At 42.7% G+C, this 21,400-nt stretch overlaps 1 protein-coding gene across 1 annotated transcript in view; it reads left to right on the top strand.

Moving 5' to 3' along the window:
- DNAH8 (dynein axonemal heavy chain 8) overlaps positions 1-21,400 on the top strand; it is a 1,926,251-nt gene that overhangs the window by 954,348 nt on the left and 950,503 nt on the right. The window contains 1 exon segment of the mRNA XM_029592920.1: positions 9,589-9,691. Coding sequence (XP_029448780.1) covers positions 9,589-9,691 — 103 coding nt within the window.

Consider the following 21,400-nt stretch of genomic DNA (forward strand, 5'->3'; position numbering starts at 1 on the left):
TAGAGGTATTGGCATCAGTGGGTTCAGTCAGGGAAGACTCCCAGGCACTTATTGCAGAGGCATGGGAAGAAAAAACATGCTTGGCTAGTCAGTGTTTTCTAGTGGAGGACCCGGACATACCGGGATCCTTTTGGGGTTTGCCAGAGCTGACACCACTCTTAGGTTCCCCTGACTTCTTCAGGGAAGCTAACTCCAGTGCGGCAGGCACACTGTGCCTTTGGTCACGAGGCTCTGGACGGCAGCTGTCATCTCTGCCAGCCGATCCTCCAAAGACTGCTTTTGGTTATAATTCTGGTGGCGCCTCCAGTTGTGGTTCCTCTTGGGGGACCTTGCAACGTCTGAGTCTACTTCTGGGTTTTCTGACGGGGGTCACAGATTGCTCCTGGGGAGGAGATGTTCTGGGCCTGTGGAATTGAGATAGAAGACAGAGAATTAACGGTAATATCCTCCAGACTCTGAAGTACTGTGGACACTTGATTCCTTCCTTTCTTCTTATCTGTATTTTGCTCGTTCTTCTTATCTGTATTCCTCTTTTCTACTAGGAAACTCATGGGTCCCTCCCTGTGCAGATACAAGTGAGTTTAGAGAGAAGAGGGGATTCAAAGTAAAGAAGGGCTCCCCATAAAAGAAAGTCTGCTTTTAGCGGTAGCTGAAAGCTTGCAGGTTTTCTTCAGGGCCTCATCGCATATTGTAGGCTGCTTGGCGGGCCATTACATTATTAACATAAGCCCCAAAGTGCTCCTTGAGGGTGAACTCAAATATCTCTTAATACTTCATGACTTCTGGAGGAATGCTATTTATATATTGCTGGACTTCTTCGCTGAAGCTACACAAGAGTAAAGCTACCTGTTCCCTTTCAGAACAGATGCCTACTATCTCAAAAATTTCATGCAGCCTAGCCAGGTATTGTGAAATGTCTGCACCAAAACCTTGTTGAAAGGGCTCAATTAATATTTTAAGGAGTTTAATGATCTTTGGAAGGCCTAGAGCTTTCTCTAGTGGTAGATAATGGTAAGCCATCCTGGGTTGCAGCTTGGGATCCCAGCCCTCCTTTGGGAGGCCTCAAGAGGCATTCAGCACTCCTCCTCTCCTGTGGTGGGGTGGGGTGGGGGTGGAGTTGTGAGCCTAGGGTTTCCTTCCTAAAAGGGGGCTATTGCTGTATATGGCATCCCACACCTCTGCTTGACTCCAGGTGTGAAACCTTTTATTTTGTTCCCTAGCTTCCAATCCCTCTCGGGAGCTACATATTCCTCCTCCTATCCCAAGCCATCGTCTGTGGCTGGGAATGGGGGTGGGGAGAACTCCTGAGTTGCCCTGGGATGCCCGGATTTCTGCTATAGGTTGCTGAGAGCTGGTACAGCAGTAGCTGTATTCCCCTTTTGTAGCCCTGTTTGTTGATAAAGGAGTTCCCTTACTTGGGCCAAGAGCTATCGATTTTCCCACTCCAGCTTTGCCTGATTCTCCTGCAGCTGAATTAGCATAAGCTCCTTTGTTACTTCTCGCTTAAGCCTGGATTTTAAAAGAGGGCCTTTTAAAAGAGGGCCTTGCAGTCACCGCGCACATTTTACAATGGGCCCTGCCAAGCGCATAAATCCTGGTACAGGCATAAGTGCCGGCCGAGGGAAAAGGAGCAGCCCAGAGGGAGAGGTCTGGGAGGGGTGGGGTGGGGTGGAGGGGCAGGCCGGGATAGTGCCATTAGCCGCTATCCGGGGGAAGCATGCACCGACAGCCAGCCAGCGCATGCAGATCACTTCTGCTCTGGAGTAGCAATAAGTATGAAAAATATTAGGGATAATTAGGGTAGGTTTAGGGGGCGGGAAAGATAGAGTTAGGTGTAGGAAAGTTCCCTGGGAGGGAACTGGGAAAGGCCTGATTGTGTCACCGCACGTTGCTTTGTAAAATTCCCTGCACATGCGCTCGGTTTATAAACTGCGCGCGCCGGTTCACGCATGTTATAAAATCGATGCATCTATGTGCATGCACCTCCTTGAGAACAGGAGCCCGCGAGCTGTCGGCCGTCCGCCGGTTAGGAAAACAGACGTGGAATTTGTCGGCGTCTGTTTTCCTAATCGGCTTTTCTGCTTTTCTGTACAACTTTTGGGAGCGCTCAGCAGGCATTAATTTCAGAGTACAAAAATGTGAGTCTTAGATGCACATTTTTTTTTTGCATTTGGAGTGAATATTGCATAAGGGGATTGGGTAGCGCCTATATAACCCGCGTCCAACTGCCAGTTAAACAGTGCACTCGGCTGAGCGCACTGTATTACATCGGCCCCTTTATGTATGTGCCTATATACCAGCAACCTTCCTTTTCTTTGTTAGAAAATTTACCCAACTGTCTGGAGAAAAACAAATCTCCTTTATTTATAGGTTACATAGAGCTAAGCTTAACACTTCCTCACACATAGGCGATTAGGGACACAGACTATAATAAAAGCAATAGTTAAAACAGCTTATTTGACGTCCAGTGCTTATTCAATCACCATTAATTTCTGCTGGTCTCACCACTGTTTAGCTGAGACTTACCTTTGAATGCTAAGTCAGGCATAAAACCCTGTTTCACCATAGCAGAATAAAGATTACATAAGATTCAGCTACATTCACAGACAGAATTTTATTAAAGGCTGAATATAATCCATCTGGGCCTAGTGCTTTTTAGAGATGTGATTCGGCAGAACCTTTCGGTTCAGCCTTCGTTATCGGCCCGCCGTGGGAAATTTCGTTTTCCCGCGGTTCGGGCCGATTTTATTTCATCTCCCATCTGAAACGATGCCGAAACCCAGGGGCAGATGGGGGGGGGTTGTAAAAACAAAAAACAAAAAAAAACCCCAAACCCACCCCAACCCTTCAAATTTAATTAGTTGCAAATCCCTACCCGACCGACCCCCCCCCCCCAAGACTTGCTTGACCGACCCACCAATGACTTATCGAAAGTCCCTGGTGGTCCAGCGGGGGTCCCGGGAGCGATCTCCCGCTCTCGGGCCTTCGGCTGACAGTAATCAAAATGGCGTCAATGGTCCTTTGCCGTTACCGTGTGACAGGGGCTATCGGTGCCATTGGCCGGCCTCCGTCAGCTGAAGGTAGCGAAGTCACAAGGCTGAACCAGACAAAGCCCAGAGTAGAAGTAGAGAGAGTCCAGGCAGGAAGGCCCTCCGAGGAGCAGATAGCCAGAACATGACAAGGCCCCCGAGGAGTGGGTACCTAAAGTGTTCAAGTCTCTGGGTCAGGAACGAGTTCAGCGTAGCGAAGCAAGCATCTCCGAAGGAGTGGAATTCAGCAGGAAGGAAGTCCTTGCTGACTCGTAGGTAGCTCAGACTGGCTGGTTCAAATACACGCAGGCAGATGACGTCATGTGGAGGGGACGTCCCCGAGGTTCCCGTCATGACATGTATAAGATGGGGCCTGGCGCGCACACGTGCCTTAGGTAATCCCCGATTCAAGATGGTGGACGGGATTGCCCACACACCATCCCAGGAACACTGAGGAGAGTGGCATGAAGAGGCAGAGGTCGCCAATTGTCTGAGAATTACTGGTGCAGGCAAAAAGGAGGTGAGCAACAGAGGTTGCAGCAGTCTACGACCGACGGGTGCAACAAAAGTGTTATAAAAATTCTGGAATTCTGCACAAATATTTTTAACAATACAATAAAAATCTCACCTTTTTGTATTCTTAATCATTGGGATGAATTTAGAACCACTATTAACTTTAACCAATCAAGTAAGAAGCTTCCTATTTTGTTTCCATGCAAATACAATTTATATTTCAGAGTTTGCATAGAATGCTGAGTCCTACTATACAACAAATTAACTGCTTCCTGGGTATCCAGAAACTCACTTCTCATGGATTCAGAAGAATGAGACAATACATGCTTCACAGACTTAGACCTCTAAGTATATCTTTAGTTCATTGTTTATGCCACCCAGCCACATAGCTAATAATTTCCCCCTGGAGGACCACTTTAGCAATCTCCCAGAAAAGGATCAGCTGATCTATAGGGCATTATTTATGCTTTAAATATTGCTTCCACTTCCCTTTCTGAAATTCCTGGAATTCCACATCCTCATGAAGCCAAAAGGGCATCATCCAACTTCTATGCCCCTCCAGACATAAGCCTGTTCCTATAGCACAGCACATTGGGGTATGATCAAATATGATTAAAGGCTCCAGCTTGGCTTCATGCACACTAAAAAAAAAAAAAAAAAAAAAGCTCTTCATATATTAAGATATAATCAGTTTGAGATTTAGTGCAATGTGCCCTGGAAACATGACTTGAAGGGTCGGACATGAAGGGAACTGGCACTGGGCCTATCGTATTGCCGCACCCATGAGGTAAAATCCCCCCCTTTACATGTGTTGAAGGATTGTGTGTTGGCAGCGTGCCGGCAGGCGCAAAAACTAAAATAAAAAATTGATGGGGGGGGGGGGGGGTTTAGAGTAGGGTTAGGGGAAGAGGTGGGAAGTTCAGGTTAGGGGGAAGGGAAGTTCCCTTCCAGACCTGGGAAGGAATGGGGGAAGGCAGCATGGTCAGCGTGCACAAGTTATAAAATCGGTGTACATGTGTGTGCGCCAGGTAGCGCACGCATATGTATGCGCGCGCGCACCTTTTTAAAATCTACCCCTTTGCTTATGGCATTTGATAAATAAGCTTAAATTATTCTAAATCAATGGTACATGTCCGCTGACCACAAATAACAAATAAATATTAGGGATATGAATCGGGTCCGGAATCGTATCCGGAATCGGAATCGTGGGATCGGGATCGGAATCGTAGCCATTTTTTTATCAGCTGCGACCGATCCCGATAAACTCACCCGACCCCTAAAATCAAATTCTATAGACTCCCCCCACCCTCCCAAGCCCCCCAAAACATTATTTAAGTACCTGGTGGTCCAGCGGCCCTTATCATGTGACAGGGGCTACCAGTGCCATTGGCTGGCTCCTGTCACATGTTAGGAGCAATGGATGGCCGTGCCATGTTTAACCGACTCGAGCGTGCACAAAGGGGGGAATTTTTTAAAGAAACTCACGCCAATGCAACTAGCCCTTTCCTCAGTTCCCTCCTAGTCCACTCCAATAAAGGAGTGGACTGGGAGGGAACTATTACCCCCTTAATAACCTAATTTTTAAAATTTTTTTAACTTACCTGCTCTCCCAAGCAGCATTAAGTTCCATGCACCGGTCGGCTGCCAGCGCACGCTGTCCTGACCAGCTCCTGCACTACCCCTGCCCCAACCAGTCCCTGCCCCTGGCCCTCCCCTGGCCTGCCCCTTTTTCTAAACCCAGCTCTTCTGCACGTACCAAAAGATACGTGTGGCCGAGCCGCTTTGAAAATACATGCGTATCTCCCAATATTAGCATGCGCCAGGCATATACTGCCTTTTTGTCCCAAAAGGATCTGTAAGGCACAAATTGATAATATTAGTAAGAACCAGCACTGCTAACGATATTGTTAATCATATACAGATGCCTCTAATTGTCAGAAATTTTACTGTCTGACTTTCCTCATAAGTCTTTGTTACTCTTGCTGTGTTGAAAGCCCTAAAACTCAACATTTCCAGGCTAGCTCCTCATCAGGACCAGCAGTAAAGTTAAATGGATAACACGCTGATGCGTGCCATGGTCAGTTTTTTTTTAGTTCAAAGTTACGCATATAAGTCTTGGCTCTGTCCTGGAACACCTATTCCCCGCCCATGTCCTGCCCCTTTTCCGCCCCCTTATTCTTGATTTGCTCACAGATATTTATTTATTTATTTATTTATTTATTTATTTATTGTTTTTGTTATACCGAGTTTCATGATAGGCATCACATCAACCCGGTTTACAAATAACAAGGAGTGTAAAGCATAACGTAACGTAAAAAACAATATTTTCAATAAGAACCTTGAACTTTAAATACAGTGAATCAGAAAAAGGGAGAGGGAAAGTTACAAAAAAACAAGGAAAATAAACTTGGGATGGAAGGGGAGAAATTGAACATCACAATATTTACATTTCAGCCTATTGATACATTAGAATAGCAAGTGAAAAAATAAGACTATGAAACGGTACATAGGTAATCAAATGAATAAATATGACTCAGTTGTGAATGGTAATAGTATGATAAATATTCAGCAGGAATTAGTGAGAGAGGGTTTGAGGTTGGTTGATTCGTGTTTACATTCCATTATTGCATACGAGTTAGTGCTAGTGAGAGGAGGTTTTATTCAAGGCTTGGAAATGCTTTTTTGAAAAGCCAAGTTTTTAGTCTTTTCCTAAATGTTAAAGAGCATGGCTCTTGTCTCAAATCAGGTGGGATCGAGTTCCAGAGAGCTGGACCTGCTGATGAGAAGGCTCTGAGACTCAAGGATTTATGTTGGTAGGTTTTGGCCTTTGGAATTTGGAGTGACTCTTTGTAGTGTTCCCTGATAGGCCTGGCGGAGGTGAATTTTTTAAGTGGTATTTGTAGGTCGAGTTGCGTGTGTTGGTTGATAGTTTTGTAAATGATGTTAATGGTTTTGTACATGATTCTATAGTGGATCGGAAGCCAATGGAGGTTTTTGAGAATAGGTGAAATGTGGTCAATTTTCCTGGAATTTGTAAGGACTCTGGCTGCAGAGTTCTGAACCATTTGTAAAGGTTTGGTGTAAGAAGCTGGGAGGCCTAATAGTAATGAGTTGCAATAATCTAGTTTGGAAAAGATTATTGCTTGCAAGATTGTTCTGAAGTCCTGAGTGTGAAACAGCGGTTTTATTCTTTTCAGGATATGTAATTTGTAGAAGCAATCTTTGGTGGTTTGGTTAATGAATGTTTTGAGGTTGAGACGATTGTCTAGGATGGCTCCTAAGTCTCTTACGTGGGTTGTTTGAAGGAGTGTGGGTGGTTTAGGAAGTGTGTTATTGTTTTCCGGTGATATGAGCAGGAATTCTGTTTTCGAAGCATTGAGTACAAGGTTTAGACTGTTGAGGAGAAGTTTAATTTCTAATAGGCAACTGTCCCAGTATTCCATTGTTTTTGAGATTGATTCTTTTATAGGGATTACGATCTGTACGTCGTCTGCAAAAAGGAAATGTTTCAGGCTTAATTTTGTAAGTAGTTGGCAGAGTGGTAGCAGGTAGACATTGAAAAGGGTGGGTGAAAGTGATGATCCTTGCGGCACTCCTCTATTAGAAGGGTAGTATTGGGATTCTTTATTATGAATTTTGACTCTGTATCCTCTGTTTTCTAGAAATGTTTTGAACCAGTTTAGTGTGGTACCTGTTAAACCAATGTTTGCCAGCTGTTTTAGAAGAAGTGCGTGGTTGACTGTGTCAAAGGCCGCCGAGAAGTCAAGGAGGATTAGTAAATATGCTTGGCCTTTATCAATACCAGAGAGTAGGTAGTCCATGAGTGAAATTAGTAGCGTTTTGGTGCTTGCGGCTTTGCGAAAACCATATTGGTTTGGGGACAGAATACTGTGGTCCTCTAGGTAGTTGGATAGTTGGGTGTTTACCAGTTTTTCCATGATTTTAGCTATAAATGGTAGGTTGAAAATAGGGCGGAAGTTGTTGGGATCACATGCATTTAGATTTGGTTTTTTTTAGCAGTGGCTTGATTGAGGCAGTTTTTAGGTCATCTGGGTAGATGCCATGTGATAAGGAGCAGTTTATAATATCTGCTAGGGTTTTTGCTATTGTGTCCGGGATAAGAAGAAGCATTTTGGTAGGGATTTGATCAAATGGGTGTGATGACGGTTTCATTCTTTTTAATACATTTTGTATCTCTGTGATTGTGATGGGTTCAAAGGCATTAAGCTGGATGTCTTTATTTTGGGGAAGATATGTGTTATCTGGAGACGTAGTGTTTGGAATCAGCTGATTAAGGAGATCCGATATTTTTTTGTTAAAATGAAGAGCCAATTCGTCTGCTTTAGTCTGGGCTTGTTCGGGTGGTATATCTGGAGTGATAGGTTTAGTGAGGCTGGAAACGAAGGCGAATAGAGCTTTTGAGTCAAAGCTGAGATGATGAACCTTTCGGGCATAGTAGTCTCTTTTGATTTTCAACGTGGTACTTTTGTAAAGATGGAGTGATCGTTTGTAATCAGAGAGTGAGGCTGGTGAAGGGGCTTTGCGCCATTTTCTTTCTTTTTGCCGAAGTAATTGTTTGAGTTTTCGTAGTTCATCATTATACCAGGGATGTCGTTTGGATGTATTAGCAGACCTTGTTTTGGTTGTCAGTGGGCAGAGAGTGTTTGCTATAGATTTTGTTATTTTGGACCAGGATTGGAGGGCAGCGTTAGGGGTAGATACTTCAATGAGTGGTAGATCCGAGGTTAGAGCTTTACTTAGATGTTCCGAGTTGCAAGGTTTTCTGTATAGGAAAGAGGGTCTTGAGTTGAGTTTGGAGTCTGATCGAGGTAAGGAAAAGCTGGTGGAGATTAGAGAGTGATCTGACCATGGGACTTTTTTGCAATTTGGTTGTTTTGTAAGAGAAATACCAGTGTTTGTAAAGAGTAGATCGAGCGTGTGGCCTGCTTTGTGGGTGGGTTTATTGATTTGTTGTCTGAATCCCATCGCTGACAGTGCGGTGAGGAGGGCTTCACAGTTTGTAGAGAGGGGAACTTTGTCAACATGTAAATTGAAGTCACCCAGGATTATAGCAGGGGAGTCAAGATTGAGATGCAGAGTTATGGTTTCGATGATAGGAGAGGAGTCTGACTCTAGTAAGCCTGGAGGGGCGTAGACTAGCAGGATTTGGAGTTGTTCTGATTTGAACAATCCTAGTTCTAGTTTAGTTACTGTACTGATGGGGTGGTGTGAGAACCTTAAGGATATTTTTGCAGCTAGGAAGATACCCCCTCCTCTTTTTTTTTGTCTTGGGATGGAGAAGAAATCGTAAGTCTGCGTTGGTAATTGGTTAATGAGTGTGATGTCCGTGGATTTGAGCCATGTTTCTGTTATGGCGCAAACGTCTGGGGTTGTGTCCTGCAGTATGTCGTTGAGTATAAGAGTTTTGTTGGTGAGAGATTGGGCGTTGAATAGGATTATGGTGAATAGGGTGAGGCCTAGTAACTGTGTAGTGGGGGAAATCATGATTGGGATGAGTGATTTGTAGGTGCGTGGTCGGTAGTACATTATTGTTCAGGTTGGATCGGTGCTGGATGAGTACTACTGGAGCTTGGATGTGCTGCTAGAGACTGGATGTGTGCTTCTGTAGCCTGTGTACATGTGTACTTCGCAGCTTCTTAAATTCACGTTAATTACACACACAGCCCGCGTACGTGTGTATGTGGCTATTTTTGCGCAAGCAATGCTTTTATAATCTACCTCTTGGATTTCTGCACCCCACAAGCATGATACTGTACTTTATGAACTGAATCTTTGCTGCCTGTCACTTGATTATTTCTTTGGTTTTCATAGAACATACTTCATTCTGTCCTTTCTTTGAGATAATGCTAAAATCTGCAACAGAGTGGACATTACAGGAGTGTTTGTGTTGCAGATTTTAGCATTATCTTCTACAGAATGGACACTCCTGTTATTTAAGAATTGACAGATATGGTTATGAATAGTTTGAAAAGAAAAGAAAAAAATAAATATAAACCTATGATGAATCTACTGTTTGTTTTTCAAGATATTTGGAGAAGAAAAGGCTACTTTTTCCAAGATTCTTCTTCATCTCAGATCCTGCTCTTCTTGAAATTCTTGGACAAGCAAGTGATTCACACACTATTCAGGTACAAGTTTTAATTGTTCTTATAATTTAGTTATCACAGTTACAAAAAATAGGCAGTTACAGGAAATGTGGTAGCAAGGAGAAATTTCTTCCCTAATTTGAAAAGTGAAAAAGATATTTTGCTTAAAACCATCTGAAAGATTTTATGACTGCTACACTAAATTAAGTAAGTTATATGTGTATAAGCTTTTTTTTTTTTTTTACCGTTCTCATGTTCCAGTTGGATTTACTATCTATTTACAAGATACTAGTAAAGGGTTATTAACTTCTTTATCCTGGTGTAGTGATTATACTTGGTATATTGTGCTAAGAGTAAGCAGTTTTCTGGGAAGGGCATGGGGATTGGAATCTGGAGTTTGGAGCACAATGTAGATCCTTCCAGGTTGTGAATCCAATCCATAAGCATATATCTATATAAATAAAAATGTAAATGTTTGTTTGTTCAAAATCTTAAGTCTCCGAAAGTTCTTCACCGATTGCTTTGAAATTTTGACACAACGTTGCATTCGCATATGCGCGTGTTTTTATATACCTATATTATATAGATGTCACACCTGTGACAGGTAAAAGCATGATTTTTTGGAAAAACAGCACCATCTGTTGGACATAAAAGCAACATACGCTATCTACAATATAAATGGGCTCTGACCGACGGACCGCAAATGCATAGTAGAGAGCAGCTCTACCGCACATGTGCGGACCATACAGCTCTGCGCTACGTGCTGGGTGTCACAGAGGGGAGGAGGAAAGGGCAGATGAGTCGCCACTTCGAGAAACGGCTCAGCCCGTTCCTCCGCTGCTGGGGAATGGGGGAGGGAGTAGGGACTGCTGGACAGTTACACATAGGAGGAGGAAAGGGTAGAAGAGTCACCGAGCCAGTCCGTCCACCACCGGGTAAGGGGGGGAGGGAGTTGAGACGGCCGGAGCAGAGAAAATGCAGTAGAAAGTGGCTGTGAAGAGATCACAATCAGCTGCAGCCTGCAGCAGCCAAAGTGCAAAGAGCTGAACAGAGAACAGCTCACTTAAACATATTAGAAACGTGTGCTTTCCCTTTTCTTTCTTTTCCATTTAACCAGACTGAGCCACAGCAACGCTGTCGGGCGGATTTTAAAAGCCCTGCTCGCGTAAATCCGCCCGGATTTACGCGAGCAGGGCTTGATTGACTACTGCAATTCCATCTTGCAAGGTCTACCAGCTTCTACTATAAAACCCCTCCAGCTGCTCCAAAATGCTGCGGCGAGAATTTTAATGAATACTAATCGGAGAGCGCATATCTCCCCCATTCTAAAAGATCTTCACTGGCTCCCAGTGAACTTCAGGATTCTCCATAAATCACTGACAATTAGCCACAAAAATATTCACCATTAGACCCCACTTGATCTTTTACACCCTCTCAAATTGCACTCGATGGCCAGACCCTTAAGGGATGCCTACAAGGGATCCTTACATGTTCTTCCAATCAAAATTGTACACCACTCATATATCAGAGACAGGACATTCTCTATCACAGGTCCCTCCATCTGGAACGTCATGCCTCCGGACCTCAGGCAGGAAACTTGCCTACTAACTTTCAAAAAGAAACTAAAGACTTGGCTGTTCTGCCGAGCCTTCCCCGCCAATAGCCCAACAGCCTGATTTAGAACTATTCCATCACTCATGTAAATAAACAAACGCTAAATATGCTCACATTATGCCCATATTCCTTTGTATATAGTAACTTATCTTCGTTCTCCCTCTCTTTTTTTCCTTCTCCCAGTTAAGGCATCCTTGTTATAATGTAACTTTATGCTCCTTTAAATTGTCTCTTGTTGACCGGTTGGTTATAGTTACTGCTTAGTTCGATGTAAACCGAGTTGATTTGATTTGTATCAAGAAAGTCGGTATATAATTTTATTTATTTATTTATTTATTTATTTATTTATTTATTTAAAAACTTTTCTATACCGTCGCTAAGTTATATACCATCGCAACGGTTTACAAATAGGCACACAGACTAAGGTAAGTAAATGTAGGATATCTTACATTCTAACAGGTGCCAATAAAGTTCGGTTACAATTTCATAAATAAAATCATTATTTGAGTAATGTTGGTCAAGTCCAGGTATATTATTGAGTTACTATCACTTTGAAATATTACTTCTTAAAAGTAGGATTGATTAAATTCATTCTCATCTGCATTACCTTGTACTTTCATTCTCTACCCTCCACACTCTTTAGTGAAGGCTTTTTTAAAGAGCCATGTTTTTAGATTTTTCTTAAAAGTTTTGAGATTATTCTGTAATCTGAGTTCGGGTGGCATCATGTTCCATAGTATGGGCCCAGCCAATGATAAAGCCTTTAATAATAAATAAATAAATATTATCCGAAAGTATAAATAACTGATTCACATCTACTCATTCAAGACCTCTCATGATTTTAAAGACATCTATCTTATCCCCCCCTCAGCCGTCTCTTCTCCAAACTGAACAGCCCTAACCTCTTCAGCCTTCCCTCATAGGGGAGTTCTTCCATCCCCTTTATCATTTTGGTTGCCCTTCTCTGTACCTTCTCCATTGCAATTATAACTTTTCTGAGATGTGGCGACCAGAATTGTACTCAGTATTCAAGGTGCGGTCTCACCATGGAGCGATACAGAGGCATTATGACATTTTCCGTTTTATTAACCATTCCCTTCCTAATAATTCATAACATTCTGCTTGCTTTTTTGACTGCTGCAGCACACTGAGCTAACGATTTCAAAGTATTATCCACTATGATGCCTAGAACTTTTTCCTAGGTGGTAGATCCTAGAGATGTGAATCGTGTCCTCGATCGTCTTAACGATCGATTTCGGCTTGGAGGGGGAGGGAATCGTATTGTTATCGTTTGGGTGGTTAAAATATCGTGAACATCGTGAAAATCGTGAGCCGGCACACTAAAACCCCCTAAAACCCACCCCCGACCCTTTAAATTAAATCCCCCACCCTCCCGAACCCCCCCCCCCCAAATGCCTTAAATTACCTGGGGGTCCAGCGGCGGTCCGGAACGGCAGCGGTCCGGAACGGCCTCCTGCAATAGAATCGTGTTGTCTTCAGCCGGCGCCATTTTTCAAAATGGCGGCGCAAAATGGCGGCGGCCATAGACCAACACGATTCGACTGCAGGAGGTCGTTCCGGACCCACTGGACTTTTGGCAAGTCTTGTGGGGGTCAGGAGGCCCCCCCAAGCTGGCCAAAAGTCCCTGGGGGTCAGCGGGGGTCCGGAAAACGATCTCCTGCCGCGAATCGTTTTCCGTACGGAAAATGGCGCCGGCAGGAGATCGACTGCAGGAGGTCATTCAGCGGAGATTCGCGGCAGGAGATCGTTTTCCGGACTCCCGCTGGACCCCCAGGGACTTTTGGCCAGCTTGGGGGGGCCTCCTGACCCCCACAAGACTTGCCAAAAGTCCAGCGGGGGTCCGGAACGACCTCCTGCAGTCGAATCGTGTTGTCTATGGCCGCCGCCATTTTGCGCCGCCATTTTGAAAAATGGCACCGGCTGAAGACAACACGATTCTATTGCAGGAGGCCGTTCCAGACCGCTGCCGTTCCGGACCGCCGCTGGACCCCCAGGTAATTTAAGGCATTTGGGGGGGGGGGGTTCGGGAGGGTGGGGGATTTAATTTAAAGGGTCGGGGGTGGGTTTTAGGGGGTTTTAGTGTGCCGGTTTTCCTGCCCTCCCCGTTCCCACGATTTACGATTTTTTGACGATAAATCGGGGGAATTGGTATTGTATCGTGGCCCTAACAATTTTTGACTATTTAAAATATATCGGACGATATTTTAAATCGTCAAAAAACGATTCACATCCCTAGTAGATCCTAATATGGAACCTAATATCGTGTAACTACAGCAAGGATTATTTTTCCCTATATGCAACACCTTGCTCTTGTCCACATTAAATTTCATCTGCCATTTAGATGCCCAATCTTCCAGTCTTGCAAGGTCCTCCTGCAATGTATCACAATCCATTTTTTATTTAACTACACTGAATAATTTTGTATCATCAGCAAATTTGATAACCTCACTCGTTGTATTCCTTTTCAGATCATTTATAAATATATTGAAAAGCACTGTCCAAGTACCGATCCCTGAGGCACTCTACTGTTTACCCTTTTTCACTGAGAAAATTGACCATTTAATCCTATTCTCTGTTTCCTGTCTTTTAACCAGTTTGTAATCCACAAAAGGACATCGCCTCCTATCCCAGGATTTTTTAGTTTTCTTAGAAGCCTCTCATGAGGAACTTTGTCAAACGCCTTCTGAAAATCCAAGTATACTATATCTACCGGTTCACCTTTATCCACATGTTTATTAACCCCTTCAAAAAAATGAAGCAGATTTGTTAGGCAAGACTTCCCTTGGGTAAATCCATGTTGACTGTGTCCCATTAAATCATGTCTTTCTATATGCTCTACGATTTTGATCTTGAGAATAGTTTCCACTATTTTTCTCGGCACTGAAGTCAGGCTCACTGGTCTATAGTTACCCGGATCGCCCCTGGTGCCTTTTTTAAATATTGGGGTTTCATTGGCCCCCTCCAGTCTTCAGGTACAATGGATGATTTTAATGATAGGTTACACATTTTTACTAATAGGTCTGAAATGTCATTTTTTAGTTCCTTCAGTACCCTAGGATGCATACCATCTGGTCCAGGTGATTTACCACTCTTTAGTTTGACAATCTGGCCTACTACATCTTACAGGTTCACAGTGATTTTGTTCAGTTCTTCTGACTCATCACCCCTGAACCCCATCTCAGGAACTGGTATCTCCCCAACATCCTCATTAGTAAACACAGAAACAAAGAATTCATTTAGTCTTTCTGCAGTGGCCTTAAGGTCATCCTTTGATAGGTGGCCCATCTTTGACAGATGGTTCATCTGACTCATCACCTTTGAAAACCATCTCCGGAACTGGTATCTCCCCAAAATTCTCATTAGTAAACATGGAAGCAAAGAATTTATTTAGTCTTTCTGCAATGACCTTATCTTCCCTAAGAGCCCCTTTAACCCCTCGGTCATCTAATGGTCTAACCAACTCCCTCACAGATTTCTTGCTTCAGATATATTTTTAAAAGCTTTTATTATGAGTTTTTGCCTCTACAGCCAACTTCATTTCAAGTTCTCTCTTCGCCTGTCTTATCAATATTTTACACTTAATTTGACAATGCTTATGCTTTTTCCTATTTTCTTCAGACATTCATATAAGCAAAGTCCAATGGACCTTAAGATTACAGTGTTCACAGGCCACAAAGGTCTTCAGGATTGCATCCAAGACATCCAGTAGTTCAGGAGCTCTCTGTACTGATAGGTGTATATTCAAATCTGGCCAAGGGTGTCATTTTCCAAATTTCTCCTCAACTTTCCCTAAACACGGCTGCCTCTAACATGGGTTGGAGAGCTCATATTGGAGAGTTTCTCACTTAGAGTCTCTGGTTCACTCAGGAATGTTATTACCATCTACATTTTCTATAATTTTGAACAGTACTGAATGTTCTAAAGGATTTTAAGAGATCAGGTAGCCAACAAAATTGTCCTGGGTGAAACAGACAATTGAGTCCACAGAAGGGGATTGCAATTGTTTCTCCTATGTTAAGAAACTGTTAAAATCTGAAACTGGGCCATCTATCAAAGGATGACCTTATGAGCCATTTATCTAACAGAAAAAGAGAGTGTCTTTACAGAGAAACTCATATTGGATCCTAGATCCCCATAAGTGGTCCCAGGACAGGGAGGAGTCAGGCAAGACATTGTATGAGTGGGAAACACCCATGATAACATGCTTGCATCCTCTCTGAATAGAAAGGTTTCCAATTTCTTTTCTAAGAGAGGATTAGAGTGTGGACTAAATTCAGAATTGGGAGAAAGTGTCTTCTGTATGCGTTTCCTCCAATTTATCAGGTTGCAAAAACCTTACTAAAATTCAGAAGTAATGGAGGAACTATGATCCTCATATTTCCTTTTGGTTGAGATGGATTTGGTTTCCTCTTTTTAAGTTGTACAGCAAGGAACCAATATGGTTGAGGAACTCTCCGACCTTCATAATAAAGAAACAGAGAACATTAGTTTCTCCCACATCCAGTCCCTGACCCTCACATTTATAACAAAATAATTGTTCCTTTGGATTCTCTGAGGGTGTTCTCAGATACTTCTAGCTTTTAGAAAGGATGCTATCACAAGATTGTATGGTTTCTGTATGTTTGGCAGTCCATAGATGTCTCCCATGGAGCGCTGCACTTATCTCCTTCAAGTCCTCAATAAATTAAGGCTATTTCTGTTGCGCCTGTCGGTCGCAGACGGCTGCGACCTCTCATGCTCACCTCTTTTTTCCCTGCACCATCAATCATGGGAAAAATGACGGCCTCCACCAACCAATGCCGACCTCCCCAGCTTCCCCGGGACGGCGTGGGCGCTGCCGACCACCATCTTACTTCCGGAATCACCTAGGCGTGCGCCCACGCACAGGGCCTCTTTTTGTATACATCATGGTGGAAACCTCAGGGGCGTCCCCTCCCGATGATGTCAACCCACTGGTATACTTAAGCTGACCGGCCCGCTGCTAAGACGAGTTAGCAAGGAGTTTTTGCATTGTTAAATCCGCTCCACGTTTGGATCTCCTGTTCCAGTATCTCCTCATGGCATTTAGACACTCTGGGTAACTGCTCCAAGGGGGCCCTTCCGCATCTTGGCTATCCGCTCCTTGGAGGGCCTTCCTGCCTTGACTTCATCTGACCCACTTCTTGGGTCTCTCTTGCCTGTAACTTCCTTGTGTGAGTACTATCTCCAGTTTCTTACAATACCAACACTGCTTAAGTATTGTCGCTTCTACTTATTCTAAGCTACAGGGTAATGCTGCAGCTACTCAAGGTCCTCTGCCTGGTTCCTGTATATCTGATCTCATCTACCTCGTCATCTACAGTACAGTCATTCTTGGCATACCCACGCTGCGGGCCACTACCGGATCTGCACTTTGAGATATCACCACCAGCCTGCAGGAACCTCCTGGTGTACTCGGCGCTGTGAGCCACTACCGGAGCTCCTCATCTGCAGTACCACCTTGGGTATATCCTATTGCTCAAGAACTGTGTTTATTGCATTCCCCGCTCCTCGTGTTATGCCTTATCTTTTCTATCTAATAAATTCTCTCTCACAGCTGTGTCCTATGTTGCTGAGACCACGCCCACCGATGATGAGGCTCACAGGGCTCCTCCCTGTGGGCGGAGACATCTCTCACCTCGGCCTGGGGTTCACACTTTCCTACAAAACCATAACAATTTCTTTAGACATTATAATATTCGTTATCCCTAATCAAAAAAAAACCCCTCTGTGTTAGCAAATGCATGGGCTTAGGTTTGTAAATGTCATGGGGGGAGGGTGGGAGAAATATTTTCTGAGGAAATTAGGACCCAATTCTCCTACGCAAAACTGGAAGCAGATATTTCTTGCAGCATGTCAATTGCCTCAATGCATCCTGTGTTAAAAGTAATGAATCACAATACTACATAAGCTAGTTTGTCTGATGTCGCCAGTTGTATGGGCCCTGAACCTGTAATTTGACTATGTTTGGATCCCATATCACAAAATAACAGGATTTTCTGGTTGGCATCACAGCCGTGCAGTGGAATTCACCCTGTGTGTACATCAAGGAAGGGAACAATATGAAGTTTGGGAAATAAAGGGAAAAAAAGAAAAGACTGATTTTCAAAACCTATTTTGCAACTTCTCTAGTATCTGCTTAGAGTTTTACAAGGAAACTATTTGCACTGGGAGATTCTTTTTTTGCTGAGTATTACACTGCCCACAAAATATGAAGGAAGCACCCTTGGATTTGGAGACAGAAATCAGAGAATCTTCTGTTCAGAAAGAGTCCAGACACTAACATCTCTGGATGCAGTAGTCACCACCCACCACTGACCCCTGAAGTTACCCCTAACATCGGGAGCAGCTCTGCGTCGAGACACTGTCCTGCTGGCCATTAGCCCCGCCCATTATTCGTCATCTCCGGGCACAGGGCTTTTACCCCGGGACCGGATGCCGGAGAGAGAGAGGACTAATTGCCTGCCCAGGAGTCCAAATGCTAACATCTCTGGATGCAGCAGTCAATACCCACCATCTGGTGACCCCTGAATTTACCCCTAACATTGGGAGCAGCTCTGCATCGAGACACCGTCCCGTTGGCCATTAGCCTCACCCATTGCACGTCATCTCCAGGTGCAGGGCTCTTATCCCTAGATCGGTCGCTGGGGGCGCCTGCACCGGAGGGGCGCATGCACCTCGTCGCGCGCACGAAGAAGCACAACAAAAGGGCACGCCCCTTTGTGCACACCTTACTGCAGTTACTTTAATCTCATCTATTTAGCTGAATTTTCTTACTTTTCATTTCTATTCTTTGGAATTGCTGAAGTAATCATGTTACAAATTCCAGTTATTACTGGTAATGGCCGCTATAACTTCCCTCCTATATTGCATTGAAAACCACCACCTTTCCGCAATCGTACATTAGTATACTCTGAATGATCAAAATTGCCAATTCTCCCAATTACATCCACACTGTTTATTTTACTTATAAATGCACAATCCATTTCAAAATAACCCTTGCTGTAGTTACACGATGTTAGGTTCCATATTAGGAGCTACCACCCAGGAAAAAGATCTAGGCATCATAGTGGATAATACTTTAAAATCGTCAGCTCAGTGTGCTGCAGCAGTCATAAAAGCAAATAGAATGTTAGGAATTATTAGGAAGGGAATGGTTAATAAAATGGAAAATGTCATAATGCCTCTGTATCGCTCCATGGTGAGACCGCACCTTGAATACTGTGTACAATTCTGGTCGCCACATCTCAAAAAAGATATAGTTGCGATGGAGAAGGTATAGAGAAGGGCAACCAAAATGATAAAGGGGATGGAACAGCTCCCCTATGAGGAAAGGCTGAAGAGGTTAGGGCTGTTCAGCTTGGAGAAGAGATGGCTGAGGGGGGATATGATAGAGGTCTTTAAGATCATGAGAGGTCTTGAACGAGTAGATGTGACTCGGTTATTTACACTTTCGAATAATAGAAGGACTAGGGGACATTCCATGAAGTTAGCAAGTAGCACATTTAAGACTAATTGGAGAAAATTGTTTTTCACTCAACGCACAATAAAGCTCTGGAATTTGTTGCCAGAGGATGTGGTTAGTGCAGTTAGTGTAGCTGGGTTCAAAAAAGGTTTGGATAAGTTCTTGGAGGAGAAGTCCATTAATGGCTATTAATCAATTAGGGAATAGCCACTGCTATTAATTGCATCAGTAGCATGGGTTCTTCTTAGTTTTTGGGTAATTGCCAGGTTCTTGTGGCCTGGTTTTGGCCTCTGTTGGAAACAGGATGCTGGGCTCGATGGACCCTTGGTGTGACCCAGCATGGCAATTTCTTATGTTCTTATGTTATTAAAGAAAACGACAATTATCCATGATGTGCTCTCAACCTTAATCCCTGACTGTTTCTGCATCAGAGACATGGACCAAGGATTACAATGTTCCTATTTTTAAACTGATTTTAACTTTATATTTAAATCGAGAAAATTGCAGAAAGGAGGTGGTCTTGTTATATTTTTCAAGAAAACTCTAAATTTTGTTGAAATTACCATTAATGCTCTTGAGCAATTTGAAATACTCTGTTTGAAATCTGACTTTATAAACATTTACCGTGTATATTTCCCACCAAGGCTACTTAGTCACAACTCCTCCCCGCTATTTGAAGCACTGCTAACACCTCCCTTGGATCCATATAAAACAAAAATCTTAGGCAATTTTAACTTGCACCTTGATGCAACTCCATTGTCCCATCCCACACTTACACTTCTTGATACCTTTAATGCCTGTGGATGGCAACAATATATCACTGCTGCCACACATAAAAAAGGACATTTATTAGATCTATGTTTTAGCAATGAAAATCACTTATCAATACAAGAAATAGCCACCAATATCACACCTGTGCCATGGTCAGACCACTTTCTTATTGACATCAAATTAACAAAAGAACAATCTCAAAGAAAAACATTGAACACACACATAATTGAAAAACATGGTTTCATAGACTCATAAGAACATAAGAAATTGCCATGCTGGGTCAGACCAAGGGTCCATCAAGCCCAGCATCCTGGGCTTGATGGACCCTAGATCTTGCCATTAATCTTATCCCATTACACAATAAAAATACAGATAATTCCACCACAGGTCTAGTATCAACCTGGGATACTGCACTTATTACAAGCCTAGACAAATGATGTCCTTTGAAAAATTTCAAGAAAAAACAAAACGTGAATATTATGTCCCTGGTATACTAACAAACTTAGAATAAAAAAACAGAAATTAAGACAACTTGAATGGAACTGGCGATATCAATCCATCCAGAAAACTTTAACAGCTTATAAAAACTACCTCCAAGAATATCAAAATATCACCGTGATTCCCTAAAAACAATATATTAATTTCAAAATTACAGCTTCACTAAACAAACCAGCTGAACTATTTCACTCTAGAAACCAGATAATTAAACCACCGTCAAGTTCTTGTCAACTCTTAACTCCAAATGAAAATGGAACACTAGCAAATCAATTTGCATGCTTTGTTATTGAAAAAGTAAATAATATCATAAACTCAATAAAAAATCCTCTAACAACGTTGATGATACATTCTGTCCTGATAATCTCCCTTGGTCTGAATTTGAAACCATTACAGAAGAAACTATTCTAGATTCTATCTCCACTATGAATTCTTCCACGTGTTCTTTGAACCCATGTTCTACAATCATATTAAAAGCAATAAAATTTGAAACAATTGAATTTATAACAAAACTAGTGATCACATCTTTTGTCGAAGGTCATGTCCCAGACTCCCTGAAGCATGCAGTTATTCGTCTAATTTTAAAAAAAACATAATGCTGACCCTAATGTATTCGCAAACCATAGCCAAAATTCTGGAGTCATGTGCATTAAAACAACTTTCTATATTTATTGAAAAATGCAACGTTCTCGACCAATATCAATTTGGCTTCCGTAAACTACATAATACAGAGCTTCTATTACAATCATTTTTCGATTTAATCAGTCACGGTTTTGACCAAGGTACAACTTTCATCTTAGTACTTTTAGACATTTCGGCTCTGTTTGACATAATTGATCTAATTGACCTAAACAGTAGATTAAAATCAATAGGCCTAACAGGTACTGTTCTGAAAGGGTTTTCTTCATTTATTTCCAATTGCACTCAATAAGTTAAAATATAATCCCAGGTTTCTTCTTGGAAAATTATTACATTCCAAGTACCCCAAGGTTCTGCTCTGTTGGCAGTACTATTTAATATATGTATCTCATTCCACTATGTCAAATATTAGCAAGCTTCAATGTCCAGTAACATATATATGCTGATGATATACAATTTTTTTTCCAGTTAAATCAACTTGGTCAGAAACCGAACAATTTTTATCTCACTTATTGCTAACAATTCAAAATTGGCTATCAAACTTGCACTCAACATGCAAAAACCAGAAATAATACATCTATCAAGATTTCCAGCTGATTCTACTCCTTCTGAACTACTACTAAACAACCAATTAATAAAACTTTCCGATGACGTTCAAAATTTAGGCACATAAATCGATCAATCACTGAACATGCGAGTGCATATAAAAACATTGACACAAACATCTC

This window comes from Rhinatrema bivittatum, chromosome 3 (assembly GCF_901001135.1).
Source record: "Rhinatrema bivittatum chromosome 3, aRhiBiv1.1, whole genome shotgun sequence".
Lineage (NCBI taxonomy): Eukaryota > Metazoa > Chordata > Amphibia > Gymnophiona > Rhinatrematidae > Rhinatrema > Rhinatrema bivittatum.